The sequence below is a fragment of the Tribolium madens genome, unplaced genomic scaffold (assembly GCF_015345945.1).
Source record: "Tribolium madens isolate multiple individuals breed KSU strain unplaced genomic scaffold, Tmad_KSU_1.1 Scaffold_7;HRSCAF=85;Tcas5.2_LG10, whole genome shotgun sequence".
Classification (NCBI taxonomy): Eukaryota; Metazoa; Arthropoda; class Insecta; order Coleoptera; family Tenebrionidae; genus Tribolium; species Tribolium madens.
The window spans coordinates 8304505-8322536 of NW_025401050.1; the positions used below are offsets into that span (position 1 = coordinate 8304505).

Genomic DNA, 18032 nt, shown 5'->3' on the forward strand with positions numbered 1-18032 from the left:
TTTGCATGTTCGGTGTGTGACCAGAAAATGAATCAAAAAACGAAATTTTACGAATGTGACTTGAAACCGGTTTGTAAGAAATGTTACGATAAATTTCCGACTGAATTGCGAAGGAGGTTGAAGAGACAGCATGAAGCGATGCCACAAAGAAAAGCAGCGACACCAACATAACTGTAAAATTAAATATTTACATCTCTTGAGGCCTTAATTTACGTTTCAAATTATAAACTTGATCTTCTTTTAATATAAATTATTAATTTTTTTCTTTCTCTAGTATGAAGAACAGGAATTAACGATATTACATCATAGTTGCTTTAATTGTAACTAATTTATCGCTAGGATAAAAAATGTGTTGGCAAAACTGAATGATTATGAATTTTTCTGTATGGTTTGAGTAGGTTCACCAAAAGTGACACAACTTTACGAAAAAATCAAATATCTTTATTAGTGTTAAAATACCTCAGTGGCATTTACAGAAATCAAACATAAGTCTAGTGACTCTACAAAGTAAATAAACGTATAAGCTAATTTATTCTAAGTGAGAATTTATGACAGAAAAATCAAAACTAAAAAATTCCTCAAAAGAGTAAAATGGATTTTTCACTAAAAATTTTTGACAAAGTTTTTAAATAAATTACAAGGTAATAACAGTTATTTTGTAGTCTCTACTGTTTATTTTATGTGATTTTCGGACTCGTTATAAAAAAATAAGTATTTTCTTCAAATTTTCGTTACTCTCTGCTGTTTTGCTTGCACTATTTTAATTGCAAATAGTTTGCCTGTGTCACGTAGCGTTGTACTAAACTTTAATATCTAAAATGTACGAGTCTGAAAAGGAATAATTTAGGGAAATATAGAAAAAATAATGTATTAAGCGCGGACAGCGTAAAAATATTTCTCTTCATAACCATACAGGTGGAAGTCTAGATATTTTAATAAGTACAATTTCTAAGTAGTCCAAAGTAATTTCATGACAATATCTTTTTAGATATAGATGTTATTTTTAAGTCTAAAACTTCTGGATATTCTAGTTTACCCAAACTGGTGCTCGAATTGATTTAGTTTTATATTTTGATGCTGGAACTTTATTCAGCTTTGATCATTATTATAAGCAGTTTTTAGTGAAACTTTTTTCGTAATATTGATTATTACAGACACTATTAATGTTTATTAATAAAATGCTTTTAATTCAATCTTTATATTCTTATTCATCTATTGATGTCCTACCCGTTTTATATTTCTACAAAAAAAGCATTTTTGAGTAGTGAAAAAAATGCACTTGTTTTGTTTGTAGCACATAAAAGTAAAAATTAAATTAATGACAATTATTATGAACCTTGATTTTAAACTTGGCGCTAAATTTATTGCCATCGTAATAAAACGTATAATCCCTAATTCGCTACACTGAAGTCTTAAAGTTTTTCCCGCGCTATTAGTGAGGTTAGGCTTAAAGTTTTTGAATTGAAAAACCACTTTTTACATCTAAAACTGCATTTAATAGACAGAATATCATTATCGGTGTAACTAATAGAAGTTTTTTAACCGGTTGATAGTGATAAGCGTTTTGAGTGGTCAGATAAATAATTGTGTATACACCTCAGGCTGTGAGTTATTACGTTCTGCCCTTGTGAACYAACATTTAATCCATCATTCCCAGAAAATGGATTTCCGTACTTTGGAAGCAATCGATTCCCTTGACAAAATCAAATGCACTTCTTGTAGAAACTACTTATCTTATTTTCCTATAACGGCAAGTCAGAATGAAATATTATGTGGGAGGTGCCCTATAAAAGATGGCTTTATTCGAAGCGTGCCTTATGAGACTTTGGCCCAATTTCTGCGTTTTCCTTGTCGTTACCAACCGCAAGGTTGTAATGAAGAATCACATCCGGGGGAAATCCCACATCATGAAGAAAACTGCGAGTTTCGGGTATTCCCCTGTCCTATGCCAGAACCAGTAGCCTGTGAGTGGGAAGGGCCACGGGTTAATTTGTTACGTCACTGTCTAAATTCCCATTCTGATTTGGTGTTGCAAAATGGCGGCAAATTTGAACTGGATTTGACACGTCCGTGTACGTTTCGAAATATTGTCGAACACAAGAATGTTTTATTGTTTTTTGAAAGAAATTACGATCCTGAAGACAAAATGTTTAAATTTGCACTTTATAGGAGTCAGTACGACACTGAAACTGAGACTTTTTCCTATCAGTTGGGAATTGAGTGCGAGGGCTTGAATTTAAATATCGATTTAATGACAGGTCATCAGCTAAATTATGATTTAAAAGTCATTGGTCTTGATTCTTTGGTAAAAAATGCTACAAATAAAATGGCGCTCGGTTATTTAGTTATGGGTGATATATGTACAGAGGAAGCACAAGTCTCTGAAGAAATGCTTTCTATTTTGAAATGTTCAAAATGTTCGGAATATGCGATTCCACCGATTTATCATTGTTCTGGAAAATGCAACGTTGTGTGCTCAGAATGTAGGAATAGTCACCAGGAAAATTGCACTTCGGCGTTAGCCGGAAATATTAGTGTTGACAAACTGGCACAATTTTTAAATTATCCGTGCAAATATAAACGAAATGGCTGCACTTTTATCGCCAAATTTCATAAAATGATTCAACATCAAATTATTTGCGAATTTAGTGAGACATGTTGTCCATTGGGCAAAACTTATTTGAAATGTAATTGGACTGGAATGAGAAAAGTTGTGATGGCTCATTTGCAAACAAATCACCTACTGCATGTGTCTTCTAACGGAATGACGTGTTCTAAAAAAATTAGATCGTCTGGACATTACCGAACAATTAATTTTGCCAATCGCGTATTTAGATTATTTTACAAGAAAATTAAAACCAGTTATTTTTTTGCAGTTGAAACAATTGACCCTAGTACCGATAATTTCAAATTTCAAATTGAAATCCTAGACCCCTCCGAATCCGGAATGACATTAGTTTCTAGAAAAATTTGTGCAAACGTGAACGAAATTTGCTCTTTTACTGACTTGAAAAATTACTGTACTTTTACTAACATTACCAATTTTGAAAAAAACGGTTTGTTAACATTTAAGGTAACTATTTTGCAATAAACTTAGTTGTTTTTATATTAAGTTTATAATCCTTTAAATAAATTTGTATTTTCATAAAAAAATGTTTTATTTCGTGTTCATACCACTCTAAAGAGGATACAAAATTTGAAAAAATTGAGTTTGAAAACTATAAAGTAGGCTAAAAATGTCGATAAATCAGGTTTCACTATTAACTTTTTGTCCACTCTTCGATGAAAATTTCGTATAATCACAACTGGAAGAAAAATTTTGTTTTTCTTGTATTAAAACTTTTTCATTTTTCAGTTTTTGATTTTAAAATACTTCAAAATCTTGATTTCGAAAATCTCGTAAAAATTTTTGAATAGTAGTAAATTCAATTGTTAGAGGTTGGTATTTATGGTCAATATTTTTATTAGAGCAAAAAAATTACAAAAATTTACTTAGAAAAACAATTAAAACCAATACATTTAAATGCAATGGCACCTTTCAAATAATAAATAAATTTACAGTCCTTTATTTACGTAGAACCGATTTGTAGAACTTGACAGGCATTTATTGTATACATACCAACATGATAAAAATAATTCTTTGGAACGGAAATAAACACTACTTTTCCCACGCGATTTTCTTTCAAGTGAGGTTAGTCGTTAAATTTTTGAATTGAAATATCATTTGTTAAATCGAAAATTACATCTAAGTAGTAGTAACAATATCATTGTTTATGGTAAAGAGCAGAAGTTTTTTACCCGGATTTCCCTAGTGTTTGGACGAAAATCTGCGTAAACAACTATAAGTGGCTGTAAGTAATCACTTTTCGCCCTTGTGAACAAATATTTAATCTATCATTTCCAGAAAATGGATTTCCGTATTTTGGATGCAACCGATTCCATTGACACAATCAAATGTACTTCTTGTAAAAACTACTTATCTTATTTTCCTATTATGGCAAGTCAAGATGAAATATTATGTGGGAGGTGCCCTATGAAAGATGGTCTTAATCGAATCGTTCCTTATGAGACTTTGGCCCAATTTCTGCGATTTCCTTGTCGTTACCAACCGCAAGGTTGTAACGAAGAGTCATTTCCAAGGGATATACCTCATCATGAAGAAAAGTGCAAGTTTCGGGTATTCCCCTGTCCTATGCCTGAGCCAGTGGCGTGCGAATGGGAAGGTCCGCGGATTGACTTGCTAAGTCACTGTCTCAATTCTCACTCTGACTTGGTGTTGCAAAATGGCGGCAAATTTAAACTAGATTTGACACGTCCATCCACTTTTCGTAATATTGTCGAATACAAGAATGTTTTGTTGTTTTTTGAAAGAAAATACGATCCCGAGAACAAAATGTTCAAATTTGCACTTTATAGGAGCCAGTATGATCTTGAAACTGAGAGTTTTTCCTATCAGTTGGGAATTGAATCCGAAGACTTGAATTTAAGTGTCAATTTAACGACATCGACAAGTCAACAGCAGAATAATGATTTAAAAGAGATTGGCCTCAGTTATTTACAAAAAACTGATACAAATATGATAGCGCTCGGCCACTTAGTTATAGGAGAGGACAGCAAAGGTAGCGCACAAGTCGCTGAAGAAATGCTTTCTCTTTTAAAGTGCTCAAAGTGTTCCGAATATGCGATTCCACCGATTTATCATTGTTCTGAAAAATGCAACGTTGTGTGTGCAGAATGTTACAATTATCATCAACAAGTCTGCACTTTTGCTTTAGTCGGAAATATTAGTGTTGATAAAATGGCTCAGTTTTTGAATTATCCGTGCAAATATAAACGAAATGGCTGCACTTTTATCTCCAAATTTGATAAAATGTGTCAACATCACGTCAACTGCGAATTACGTGAGATATATTGTCCATTAAAATGCAATTGGAACGGAATGGTAAAAGATTTGATGGTTCATATGCAAACAGATCATGCATCCGATGTGTCGCCTAATGGAACTACGTTTTTTGAACAAATACATTCATCAAAAAGTTATAAAATAATTAATTTTATGAATCGAGTTTTTCTATTAATTTATGAAAAAAGTGCACCAGACTATTATTTTGCAGTTCAAGCGGTGGACCCATGTTTGGGTAATTTGAAATTTCATATTGAAATTTTAGATCCTTCTAAATCCGGGATGGCGTTGAATTCTACAAAAATTTGTGAAAAAATTAAGGATAAGGTTTTTACTGATAATAATAATAATAATTATGCCGTCTTTACTGACATTAACAACTTCGAAATAAACAATTATTTAACCTTTAAGGTAACTATTCTGGAATAAAATTCTAATGTTTTGTACTTTTATATTGTTATTTCCCTTAAATAAAAATTTGTATATTCATAAAAAAAAAATTATTCATGTCAAAATTTAGGGTTTTTCTCCCGTGTAAGGAAGTTTTGACAACTGTTTGACATTTCTCAATACGAATAAACGTCTGATTCTTCTTAATTAAAGCAAGTTTAAGCTTTGTTGAGCCAAATTAGAAGAATACAGTGTTGTATTCAACTCGTTTGGGGTTAAATCAGACGCTTTATTTCACCTCGTGGATGATAAACCACTCGGTGAAATAATGCGTCCCATTTACACTCGAACTCGTAGAATAAATAACTATACTCGTTTTCATATTAATGTGCATCGAAACAATCCTAATCTCAATCTTTCCTAAAAATTATTTTTTTTTAAATAAATCTGTACCCCATTTAGCAAAACATAATTAAAATTAACAACGTAATTAACATAGAGTAGCAAACATAAAGATTTTTGTCATTATTGATGTGACATTAACGACACTTTGTGTGAATTGGCCTTTAAATTAAAGATGCATTTAGACTTCTACAACCTACTTGATGCACATTAATATAAAAAATAGTATATTTATTTCATATTTCATATCCACTTTAAAGAAAACAAAACAAAGTGTTTGTTAAATTGGTAATTAACAAATGTAAACTAAATTTGACAATTTTTGTTTTCTGTCTCTCGAGGATGTAAATGTTTTATTTTAAAATTCTGCTTGATTTACCAAAAAATTCAAATCATGGGCTGGAGGGGGCCATACATTTGTGTAGTATTACTAGCAAACTGTTATGTAACCAAAGTAATAAATAAATATGTGCCTTAAATTTCATATTAGGTATTTTATTGTTAATTTATAGCAGGGCCGTAACCAGGATTTTATTTCGGGGTGGGGTTTCTTGTTGGTCCATGAAAATGAAATTAAAGAAGACGGATTAAAAAACAAAAATCTCTAAGTACACGTTTTTATTTTAAATTGAAATAAGAGATTTTAATTAAACATAAAAAAATACAAATTAACTCACAAAAGTAACAAAAAATAAAATAAATTTTTAATACTTTTTATTTTTTTATTTTCTATGAACATATATCGAAAAATGCTACGCAAGGGGTGCGTCTTTTAATAGGTTTTTTTTCAATATTTCCGAAATCATTTTAGAAAAAAATTTCAAAATTTGCTACAGATGATAACTTTTATACACCTAAACAAGTACAAAAATAAAATGTTGAAATTTTTAATTAGGTGCTTCCTAAACTAGATGGGATTAGGGTAAAAATTTACTCTAACTATTTTGCCTGTGGTTTCTTGCCACTTTCAGCAACAAAATTTCATAGTTTTTCATAAAAAAAGGTCTTTTGTGTTTTTCCGATACAATTTACGGATTTTTAGTAAAAATCGGTTCAAAAATTTATGTTACAGACCATAAACAGCATAAAAATTAAAACATAAATTTGTTTTACCGTTTAGGACGCCCCTAATTAAAAATTTTGTTATTTGGCATTTGTTTAGGTGTACATATAAGGMTACCAAATTTTGTAATTTTATCTATTCTGAAATATTAGGAAAAACCCTTTAAAAAACGTACCTTTTTTAGGGGGTGTAGCTCCTTTTCATAGCATTTTTCAAAACACTTTTATCTTAAAATTAAATATTCTATTAACTATTTAAATTTGTACCTAACAATAAGAATGAAACACTGTATAATTAACACATGAAAAATTTATTCACAAAAATTTAAAATTAACTCATTAAAATAACAAAAAAACTAAATTTTTAACACTTATAACACTGTATAAACAAAGTGCTCAGCATTTCGGGGGGGGGGGGGGTTSAACCCCCTAAACCCCCCCCTTGGGTACGGCCCTGATTTATAGGTTTCTGTCGTTTTTATTTTCCCAGTCTTGAACATTTTTTTCCGTGCAAAGTCATGAAAAATCTTGTCTAGTTTTGAATACATATACCTTTTTGTGGTACAACAATTTTTTTGGCTTTATTTTATCCTCTTCTGTGGGACCAATAAATCACACGCAAAAATAAATAATTATTTTCTTTACAGAATTCTGTATGAATTTGAATAATTTGAGCCATCTTTTAAAGAAAGCTGTGATCTGTCTTACATTCTTGCTAGATGGCAGTTTCACAAAAGTTAAATTTCAGACTCAAAAATTTGTTACAAAATGTAACGGCAATAAGAGCTTAAAACTTATAATCTCAGAATTTTACCACTAAGAAATTCAAATTTTATAAAATGCCCGCTCCTGTCCTCTATGAATTAGTGGTAGCAACTCGGTGATAAAAGGTCATTTTCCTTTAATGAATTATCCCTGTCGGTAAGTGAGGCAGCTGTAACAAGTGCATGCGCAAGTGGGCCCATTTTAGCCAAGCCGACCACCATTTTTGAGTTACAGTTCGTAATGTGTTAAAAATTTAAATTGAATAAAATGGAAAACCGTGCAAATATTCTACGTGCCATGCAAATATGCCGATTTTGTCTGAACGAAGAAGGTCCATTGACAAATATCTACGAACGTCAGAACAAGGACAACAAGCAAACTGTTCCACTGCCGCTGCAACTAATGGCGTGCGTTGCGATCGAGGTTCGTAAATAAGCTAATTTTCTAAGCGTCCTACAGGGAAACATCGTAACTACTGTAAAAGTTTGCTTTATTTTTACTAAATCTGTAATCACTTACGAGACATGGTTCGGGATTTTACTTGTTGTTGAGAGATGAGTGCGTCTCGGACTGTTATTAAAATATTTGTTTATATTTACAGCAACAATTTTATCAATATTTTTTTTGTATTTTTTCTATTAACAAGATAGGTTTATAATGCAAAAATTTTATTTGCAAATAAAAAACAAGTATTTTTTATCAATAATATTATGAAATAATTAACTGGGAAAATCTTAGTTGTTAAAAAGCTGCACAAGGAGATTATTCATAAATAAAATGAGATTTTCAAATCGTTCTTCTATAGCAGCAGGCTGGCGGAAAATTTAAATGTGACATAAACTTGATATACAACGTGTCTGATTATAAATGTCAGAACTAAAATATACAGGGTGTTCGTGAATTGCGAGTCAGCTTGGTTAAAATATCAGTATTTTAACCAATATTTTTTACAATGTAGGACAAGATACCAGGGACATGAAAAAATATTTAAAAAATTCTATCTATAAAAAAATATCAGCTTAAATTTTGCGCTTTGACTCCATTTATTTCTGTCGGAAAAATAATTTTCCAAGTTTTTTTGCTACAAGCTATTAGAAGAGGAAACAAGGAAGCTGTGTCCTAAATTATAACTCTGTTTAATCTTATTTGTGACTTTTATTGGCAAAATTTTTGTCTCTTTACTAAATAATTAAAAACAAACATATAAAGTCGCGGTCAATTCATAGTGGTCACTTCCCAGTGTAAATTTGTAAAAATTGAGTTGTGTAAATCCGAGTTTAAAATCTAATTGTTTTTTTAGGGACATATCTATCAAAAATGACAATACTGAAAAAGTCGGGTTAGAATATTTCACATATATTATCTACTGCACCTGTCACAATTGTTGACACAATTTAGTTACTTCTGCTGCCAACATAGACACAATCCTGTATTTTAAAACAGTAAAAATTTCTTACTTTCAGAACATTACTTTTTGTTTCTCTGTGTTTTTGAACATTTTATTTGTATAATTTTAATTGACTTGTATGAAAACAATTGCATGTGTTTTAATTGGTGTGTTGTAATACTAATTCTTTATTAATTAGCGAAAGTAATTTTGTGTTATACAAATTAGTAACAGACGTTACAACATGCATCTACAATATTAAAAAATAAATAAAATCATAAGAATAATAAGTAAAGACCCTGTCAAATGTAGAGATTTTGTGAAGGAGTAAAGTTGGCAACAGCACATCTTTGTTGGTTTTTATCTTAATAAATAAATGTTTCAAATTATTAAGTGTAATAGGCACACGGTGGTTCAAAATACCTATACTGCAGCGTTGCCAATTTTGGATTTAAATCTTTAAATATTCATACTTTGAAGCCCCTGGGGCTTAGAAATTAATTTAAAAGCAAATTTAAGCTTCTAATAACGTTTTTTATAATTTACCCCCATTTTGTTTCTCTAATATTTAGAACATATGAAAGAACGCAATGTCATCATGTGCGATGTCTTAATAGTCAAAAGGCGATTAGTTCAAATTTTGACTTTTAAAATTAACATAATAGTATACAAGGTGATTCTTTTAGGTCCTATATTAGAAACTTTTTAACTTCTAATGCAGATAGAAATTTGAAATTTTGTACACAACTCAAATCAACCAGTCTGAGTTCAACTAAATTATTTTCAAAATGGCTGAACTTCCGGAACTACGAGAAATTGGCGCCAACTTTGAAATTTTAAATGGTAACCAATTATTTTTATTGCATTTTTGAATTCTCCTCTTTAAACTAAGTAAAATGTACCTAGTTTTTAGTACTTAACTATCATAGTTTTTGACATATGTCAATTTACAAAATTTCAAATTCCTATCTGCATTAGAAGTTAAAAAGTTTCTAATGTAGGCCCTAAAAGAATCACCTTGTATACCAGGTGAATAAAAAGTATGGAACCAAGCGGTTTTTTTGTAAACTAAGCATTTTACGAAAAAAATAATTAGTGTAGCGTAAAGTACAATTAAAATGTGACCATTTATCAAAAATAACATTTTTCGAAATTTCTTTTAGTATTCGAGTTTTGTAAAAAAAAATTTTTTTTAATGGCAATCCACCATCATGAATTTTTTTATTAAAGATTATGATCTAAAAATGACCTCTAATTAAATCAAAAAATTTTTAGCCAGTATGAAACGACCAATTAGGTTGAGTTCAGAAAATCTTCGTGATGAGCTCCCAACGCAACTTTAACAATTTATTAAAAAGTACTGACTAAAAAACAATTTTATTTAATTAGAGGTCATTTTTAGATCATAACCTTTAATTAAAAAAAATATCATGGTGGGTTGCCATTTAAAAAAAAAATCTAAAACTCGAAAACTGAAAGAAATTTCGAAAAATGTTATTCTTGATATATGGTCACATTTCAATTGTACTTTACGATACACTAATTATTTTTTTCGTAAAGTGCTTAGTTTACGAAAAAAACGCTTGGTTCTATACTTTTTATTCACCTGGTATAATATAAATAGTAATTATAAAAAACTCATCTCATAAGTTAAAACCACTCATTTTTTAAACTTGAGTTAGTGCTTCAAGACTGATCTTATGAAACTTGTTTTTTATATATTATTTTATCACCATATAAGAGATTGTCCAACCCTTTTGAATCACTTTGTATTTAGTGCCAAAAAAGTGTGAATTTTTTGAATTTTTTCTGATCTAGTGACAGTTTTTTTTTATTATTATTATTTTGTCGCTCACTCTACGTTGATTACGAATTTTACCATTTTGATGTTGCATTTTTTCACAATGAATTTTTATTCAGGTATTTGAAAACGACGGAATGCCTCAAATGATTTGCAAGACTTGTCGTGCACAGGCCCTTCAATCATACACTTTCAAGACAAATTGCAAAAAAGCAGACGATGCACTAAAAGTGTTTCTAGCCACGGGGTCACTAATCCGACCTTGGAGTCAAGAAGAACTAAATGAAGTAAGTTTGTAACTCTAGTTTCATCATTTGCACAAAATATTTTTTTTTTTAATTTATAGCAAACAAAAACTTTCCAAGCAACCAAACGTGTGGTTGACCAAGCTGAAGAAAACAGAACTAAAAAAATCAAACGCGAAAATAGCGACGTAATAACACTCAACTACTCTGCAAGTTTATCTCACGACAGTACCACAGAAGAAAGTAATTTCAACGAAGAAAGTGTCGAAGGTCCTAGTTTCGCAAGCACTGAAGAAAGTGAAGAACCAAATGATCAAAGTATGGAAAATGAAGATTTCATGAATTTGGAAGAAGAATCGGTTTTAAATCCAGTTCTGAAAGTGAATCAAGTCAGAACCGATTGTTTTCCGTGTCCGCATTGCGAAAGATCGTTTCCTCTTAAACAACTCCTCGATCTTCATCAAAGTAATCATGACAGAGAGCGGAATTATAACTGCAATTCTTGCGATAAAGCTTTCTTTACGAAATACGATTTGAGCAAACATCTCCTAATCCATACTGGTAGTAAGCCGTTTACTTGCGTCGTCTGTGAAAAGACATTCGCGAGGGAATCGCTGTTACACAGACATGAGAAGATACACGTTAATGTACCGAAATATTTATGCTCGCAGTGTGATCGCACATTTCTAACTGGAGAAGATCTAGATGCCCACACGGCGAAACATAAGAAGAAGAGGCCGTTCATGTGCAAGATTTGCTCAAAAAGCTTCGTTTTCAAACAGGTAAATTTTCAGTTTTGTTTTATAAAATTTGTATTCGTTTTCAAATACACATACAGGTGTCCCAGCGAGTTGAAAAAGTCCATTAGTATCTTTAAATGGTAAAATTAAAAAAAAATTGTATAGGACATCGGTAGATACTAATAGTGCATCACCTCAAATTATTTTCCTTCGTTTTTTATCTTTGCAAATGCAACACACTAAAAAAATGTTACAACTTTATAGCTTCTACCTTCTTCGTTGCAGTAGAAAAAAAAATGTTCTAGATGTCTTAGTTTTCGTTAAAAGAAATCTTTTTCATTGTAGTATATTTAACAACAGTTTGAAGTGAAGCTCAGTTACCGATTTTACTTTCAGTTGAGTAAATAAAAATTTTTTTTCAAAAATTCACAACTCTACACCGCAACTAAACAACTAAAAATTAAATTAAAAAATAATTTTAATTAATGTTTAATTAGTTATTTATCTACTAAGATAACAAGAAAATGCTGTTTTAAATGGCATTATTTATTTTTTGATAGCTTAATTCTTTTTAATAAAGTTGCATTTGACTAATTAATAAATAATTTTATATCATTTTTATTCAATCCAAACAAATTTTGACAACAAACACATCGGCACCAGCAATACACCCTAGGCAGGGTCCAAACTCAGTCTTTACCTGCGTTCAGGGGTTGGGTTAGTAAGGGTAATAAATTGTAATAAAAGTAAAAGATCAGTTCGCTAATATTTTTATGCTTTGAGTTTGTGGAAGTTGCTCCAGAAATTTCTTAGAAAGCTAAATATTGTTTTGACTTTTGGATCTTAAAAAAAAATCTAATCATAATTATTCCTATCTACTTGATAGGTTGTACATATTTACTAATTAGAAAGCTCACAGGTTCCATTTTTAATGGAAATTAAATTTTTGTATGGAGTAACAAGACATAATTCCATAAATTAAAATTTTTACAATCGGAAAAATTACAAACTTATGCAATTGTGGACTCAAAATTTTAGACATCAAAAAATATCAACGTAAGCCACGCTTTAGTGTCATTAGGATTGACGTTTGGATCTAAAACTTGAAAGATTTAGTTGAAATTTATTTTTGGCGTCCAGCAGTTGCAGTACGTTTTTTATATAATTATTATTTTTTTATTTTGAATTCTTGTCATTTTTATTCAGCTGTCAGCATAAAAACTACAAAAATTTAAAAAAAAGTTGCACATAAATTCAGTTTTACATTTTAAGTCAACCGAATGACAAATCGTCCAAAATTCCGTGTCCGTACATCTAAATATCAAATTTTCAATGCGCACTATAAAATTCATATTCTTTGGAGGGGCATTTATGATTTTTTTTAATTTAAAAGTGTCCTTGTTTTCCATTACAATTTTTTGACATTGACCACATTTATAGGGTACCACTAACTAACATTTACAGTTATGTCTTATAAAAAAAAGATTGTGATAGACCGAATCATTTTTTATGAAGAACAACGATAAATTAAAAAATAAAAACGATCTCTTCCATATTTTTTTTTTCATAGATGCCCCGTTAAAAAATTATTTGTTTGAGACTTGGGACTTCTGGCGAGCATTTGTTTAAAAGTAATATTTTTTTTGTATACGCTCTCGAAACAAGCTGAGTCTTTGCTGGACCCAATAAAATAGTATGAAAATGGTTATATTAGGTACTCAATACCCAAAATATAGTTATTCAGAATGGATAAGTCAATTTAGTTACTATCGTGGCGAAATTTGTTTAATTAATAATATGTGCAAATTTGTTGTACAATAAATTATTTTGTCTGATTATTGTTGCTATTTATTAAAACTCTCATAGATAATAAATAATCTTAGATCCCCACAAGACACACATTTTTTTCGAAAAAAAAAATGGTCAGGTCTACTAAACTCGGGACATTCGATAGAAGTACAGTTCCAACAAAATTCACTTGTTTTTTCATTTCACGTCAAATGTTTCTGCTTCTAGTTTTCTAATAATAATAACTGAAAATTATTATGCTAATTACATGATAAAGATGACCATAATCCGTTATTTGCTTGGGTTGGTACAAGGGCAGGTATAGACCCTCGATCCTGACAGCGCCTCTAGTGGTAAAAGCAATGAACTAGAATGCATTTTTGGGCAAAATATATTTATTAATAATTTAAAAACAACAGTGTTTTATTACATGGTGTTTGTTGAATTTGTTAAGAATTAATATTTTGTAATAAATACCAAAACCCTAAAACGAATCTTTAGGTCTACCGTTAAATATCGTGACTTTTACATCAATCACAATATCTCAAAAACTAAAGACTTTTTTTAAAAAAAGGCCAACGCATCGGCCTATAGAATATTCTTTTAAATTATCTTACAAAAACCAAAATTGATTACTTGAAAAATGACTGAGTAAAGTTGTTTTCAAGTTCACCATTTATGCATTTTTGTTCTTTTTTTAAAAGCATTGATTTAAAAAAAAAAATCTCAACGTATCGGCCTGTAGATTTAAAAAACCTTTATTTTGATGTATAATACATGAAATTCTGTTGCATATTAAGAGAGTAATCTTGTTTTCAATATACTAACGTCTCGAATCGTTGGTCGCGGACACCCTTAATTTAGCAGTTAGTGATATTGGTATTGTTGGTTGCGGCAAAAAACATATCAGAAATAACCCTCTCGTAAATAAAAATGTCGAAGTTATGAGAGTTTAAATTTTGCATTTTGACTCTATTTATTTCTGTTGGAAAATAATTTTCCAAGTTTTTTTGCTACAGGCTATTAGAAGAGGAAACAAGGAAGTTGTATCCAAAATTATAACTCTGTTTAATGTTATTTGTGGCTTTTATTAGCAAAATTTTTGTCCCTTTACTAAATAATTGTAAAAAACATATACAAGATCATCAGTATTATTAAATAGACAAAAAAAAAGTCAAATGTCACAAAGTAAATGTCAAAATTTTTTGACAGATAGAATTTTTTCCATGTTCCTGGTATCTTATCTTACTTGAAATTTATTTTGTTAATAAATATGCAATTTTTGTTTATAGTTTAGTTCAGCGAGTCCAACAAAATAAAGAATATTTGGTCTTGGAATTTGTATTTAAAATTTCAAAATAAATTCAGCTCATTTTCTTCTTTCAGGGTTTAGAACGCCACGAGCAAACCCACAACACCGTCAAACCCCATAAATGCAACTACTGCGAAGCCAGTTTCACATCAGCAATCAAACTAACTCGTCACGTGACCTCCCATGCCGGTCTTCGGCCATACCCTTGCAAGGTATGCGGTCGCACATTCCTCCTCAGCCACCATTTAACTCGCCACATGCGAAGTCACTATGCCGCTCAGCAATCCGAAGCTTACATGCCATCAATAGGCCAATACAAATGCGACGTTTGCAGTATGTCATTCCGACGTAAAGACTCCTTGATCAATCACAGCGCAATCCATTCAATGGTGAATCTAAAATGCGTCATTTGCAACACCGAATTCGACAACGTGGTCAAAGTCAAAGAACACATCACGACGCATCTCTCCGACTTGCCATTTCCGTGCGAAAAATGCGACTATTCGTTCGAAACGCAAGAGCAGTTGGAAGACCACGAGTTGAAACATGCAGAAATGGAGTACGAGGAGCAGATCGAGCAGGAGGTGTTGGCGGAGGCGCGCCAAGCTGCAACAGTGAAGGATTCCAACGATGAGGAGAATTCGGATTACTCCGGGGATGATATCGCCGAATTTACCATCACCAACGACATGGATAACCCCGAAGTGGTGAGACGCTCGAAACGGGCCTCCAAAGTGAAGAATTATGCCGAGTTTTTGAAAGACGAACTGGGTTCAGATGTCGAAGAGAACACAGAAGGTCAAGAAAATGAATTGCAAGAAGAAAACACCGGTGATGAGGCCCAAAACCCGGAAGAAATGCACGAAGAAGCCATAAAACCGATCGTACGATCGGAAGGGACTAAAGTCTACTCGAGGAAAAGTCTCCCAGAGAGACCCAAACTCGTACCACAGATAAATCTAGACCAAAGTAATGTTGCACCATTGTCGAAAATAACACAACCACACACTATTAATTCACTCGAACATTTGACCAAAGATTTGAGTAAGATACCGGATAAGGAAGTGTTTAATATGAAGATTGGGGATAAGACAGTTACTGTACAAAAACTCTTGCTTACGAAAGAACAAATGAAGGCTATGGCTAAAGAAGGGAAGATTGAGAAGAAAGGGAATACGCTTTTGTTAAAGAAAACTGCGAGTCAGTCGTTTCAGAGTGTGAGTTTGGATTCGATTTTTGGGAATTCAAAGTCGGAGGTTAAAACGCCGAGGAAAAAGACGTATCAGAGGAAAGTGAGTACGGGGGGTGAGGAGAGTGGAGAAGCGACAATTACTCTAAATGAGCATTTAAATTTACCGACGGAGGAGAATAGTTCTTAAGTGTAATTTAATTAAGTGTAATTTTTTGATGTACTATATTTTTTCTTCATGCAGGTAGATAAATACTTATAAGATGTATTAGTGCACTGTACTGCTTTCTGGATTAAATATTATATGTGCCTATTTGTGTACATACCCTTTTTTAACCTTTTATCTATTGTCTACTTTTATAAAGTGGCCGCAATTAGTAATGTATTTAAAAATTTTAAAAAGCAACTTAATGTTTAAATTTTATTCACGTTCGAAGCAATGCTTACTGTGTACTTGACAGAATTATTGAAACAGTTTGACTAATTGAAATACTATTTGTTATCATTAAAATCAGTATTCTGCAACATTTGATAAACTGTAACTAATTTTGATTACAATTATAGAGTTAATCAGAAATTTTTACAAATTTGGAGATTGCAATCACAATTCTGTATTTTTAATGAAGTAAAATGGATCCTTCATTTTTTTCGTCACTAGTAACTTTGTGTTGCAACTCCTATTTAGTTTAATTTTCAGATCTTCAAAAACAAAAAAAATTGAAAATTAAAAAAAATGGCAGATATTGTTAGCACAGTACTTTAACCTTGAAGTAGTCAGGACCATCCACGTTTTGTTAAAATAACTCATCAAAATCAGTTACGCCTTTGTTTTTCAAGTGACTCGTTACGATTTGATAATAGAATTGTAGTTTGTGAAGAATGTAGTTTGAATAATTATATCAGGTGAATAAAAAGTATGGAACCAAACGTTTTTTGCTTAAACTATTTATTTTTTGAAAAAACTAATTGATGAGTGATAAAGTACTATAAAAATGTGATGATTTAACAAGAATATTTTTTTTCGAAATTACCTTTTGTTTTTGAGTTCTACAAAAAATTTAATTTTTTTAAATGGCAACTCACTATAAAATCATTTTTCTCATAAAAGCTATACTCTAAGAATTACAACAATCTGCTTTATATTTATTTAATTTTTTCAAAATTTTTTTCTCACATAAATTGCAATTTTGACAAAAAAAATCGCATAACTCAAAAACAAAACAAAATTTCGTTCTGAAAATACGATCACATTTTTTATATTACTTTAATTTATATTAATTATTATTTTCTGGAGGCAAATGATTAAAAATAAAACCGCTTGGTTCCATACTTTATATTCACCCTGTATAAAAATTGATGTTACGTGTGATGAAAAAAAAAATATAGTAAACAAATATGGTTTAATTTGTCATAATTGCAATGTACAATGTTGCAATACAAAATACCGTGCGATCAAAGAAAAAAAATTAATTAGAGTATGCGGTGATTAAAGTCCTTCAGAATCAAGTTCAGATGGCAATCCTGATTTTTGACATCAAATGTCAGCGGAAACTTTGACAAGTTTGAGTTTTATTTCTTTTGAGTGAAATAATGTTCACTTTAGAGTAGAAATTTTTTATTGCTGTACAAGACGAAAACGGTGAATGGTCATTTTCATTTTCAGTTGTGTGGAAAATTTTCAGCCTAGATTCAGCCAATGTGTTGCCAACTGTAGAATTTAATCGACGCCTACTCTAATTTATTTTTTTTTTGATCGCACGGTCCAAGGAAATAAAAACTGGATAATTTATATTTATTAGACATATTGTAGCCAAAAGCAAGACTTTAAGTGATTCTGGTGTAGTGTGATTATTGTTGAAATTCTGAACCAAAAAAATAATCATTTACTCCAGAACAAAAATTAAATTCGTATACAACTTTGTCTTGTCCTTGCTGAAGTTCCAAGTTAAAACTTTCTACAAATTTTCTCAAATAAAATCTGAGAATAATACATTTTACCTAAAACAGAATTAATTTCTATTCATAATTTAATAAATACTTGCTGTTGC

At 30.9% G+C, this 18032-nt stretch overlaps 3 protein-coding genes across 3 annotated transcripts; all 3 read left to right on the plus strand.

Annotated features, from left to right (window-relative positions):
* Positions 1-1413: 1413 nt before the first annotated feature.
* On the plus strand, positions 1414-3144 carry LOC123009534. Its single transcript, XM_044405913.1, has 2 exons — positions 1414-1604; positions 1658-3144. Exon 2 carries the CDS (start codon positions 1661-1663, stop codon positions 3089-3091), a length of 1431 nt encoding a protein of 476 aa, XP_044261848.1. The 5' UTR covers positions 1414-1604; positions 1658-1660; the 3' UTR covers positions 3092-3144.
* Positions 3145-3446: 302 nt separating this feature from the next.
* Positions 3447-6163, plus strand: LOC123009535. The gene is made up of 2 exons (XM_044405914.1): positions 3447-3851; positions 3905-6163. The coding sequence occupies exon 2, from the start codon at positions 3908-3910 to the stop codon at positions 5330-5332; it is 1425 nt and encodes a 474-aa protein (XP_044261849.1). The 5' UTR covers positions 3447-3851; positions 3905-3907; the 3' UTR covers positions 5333-6163.
* A 1536-nt stretch (positions 6164-7699) lies between these two features.
* LOC123009531 (zinc finger protein 91-like) lies at positions 7700-16297 on the plus strand. The gene is made up of 4 exons (XM_044405911.1): positions 7700-7945; positions 10830-10997; positions 11057-11737; positions 14870-16297. Exons 1-4 carry the CDS (start codon positions 7790-7792, stop codon positions 16172-16174), a joined length of 2310 nt encoding a protein of 769 aa, XP_044261846.1. The 5' UTR covers positions 7700-7789; the 3' UTR covers positions 16175-16297.
* Positions 16298-18032: the final 1735 nt, after the last annotated feature.

What these genes read in the sequence shown, in the direction of transcription:
- LOC123009534 (XM_044405913.1), top strand. Translation starts at nt 1,661, where the DNA reads ATGGATTTCCGTACTTTGGAAGCAATCGATTCCCTTGACAAAATCAAA.
- LOC123009535 (XM_044405914.1), top strand. Translation starts at nt 3,908, where the DNA reads ATGGATTTCCGTATTTTGGATGCAACCGATTCCATTGACACAATCAAA.
- LOC123009531 (XM_044405911.1), top strand. Translation starts at nt 7,790, where the DNA reads ATGGAAAACCGTGCAAATATTCTACGTGCCATGCAAATATGCCGATTT. An exon ending in GTCAAGAAGAACTAAATGAA is followed by an intron (nt 10,998 to 11,056) that starts GTAAGTTTGTAA and finishes TTTAATTTATAG; the next exon opens with CAAACAAAAACTTTCCAAGC. An exon ending in AAAGCTTCGTTTTCAAACAG is followed by an intron (nt 11,738 to 14,869) that starts GTAAATTTTCAG and finishes TTCTTCTTTCAG; the next exon opens with GGTTTAGAACGCCACGAGCA.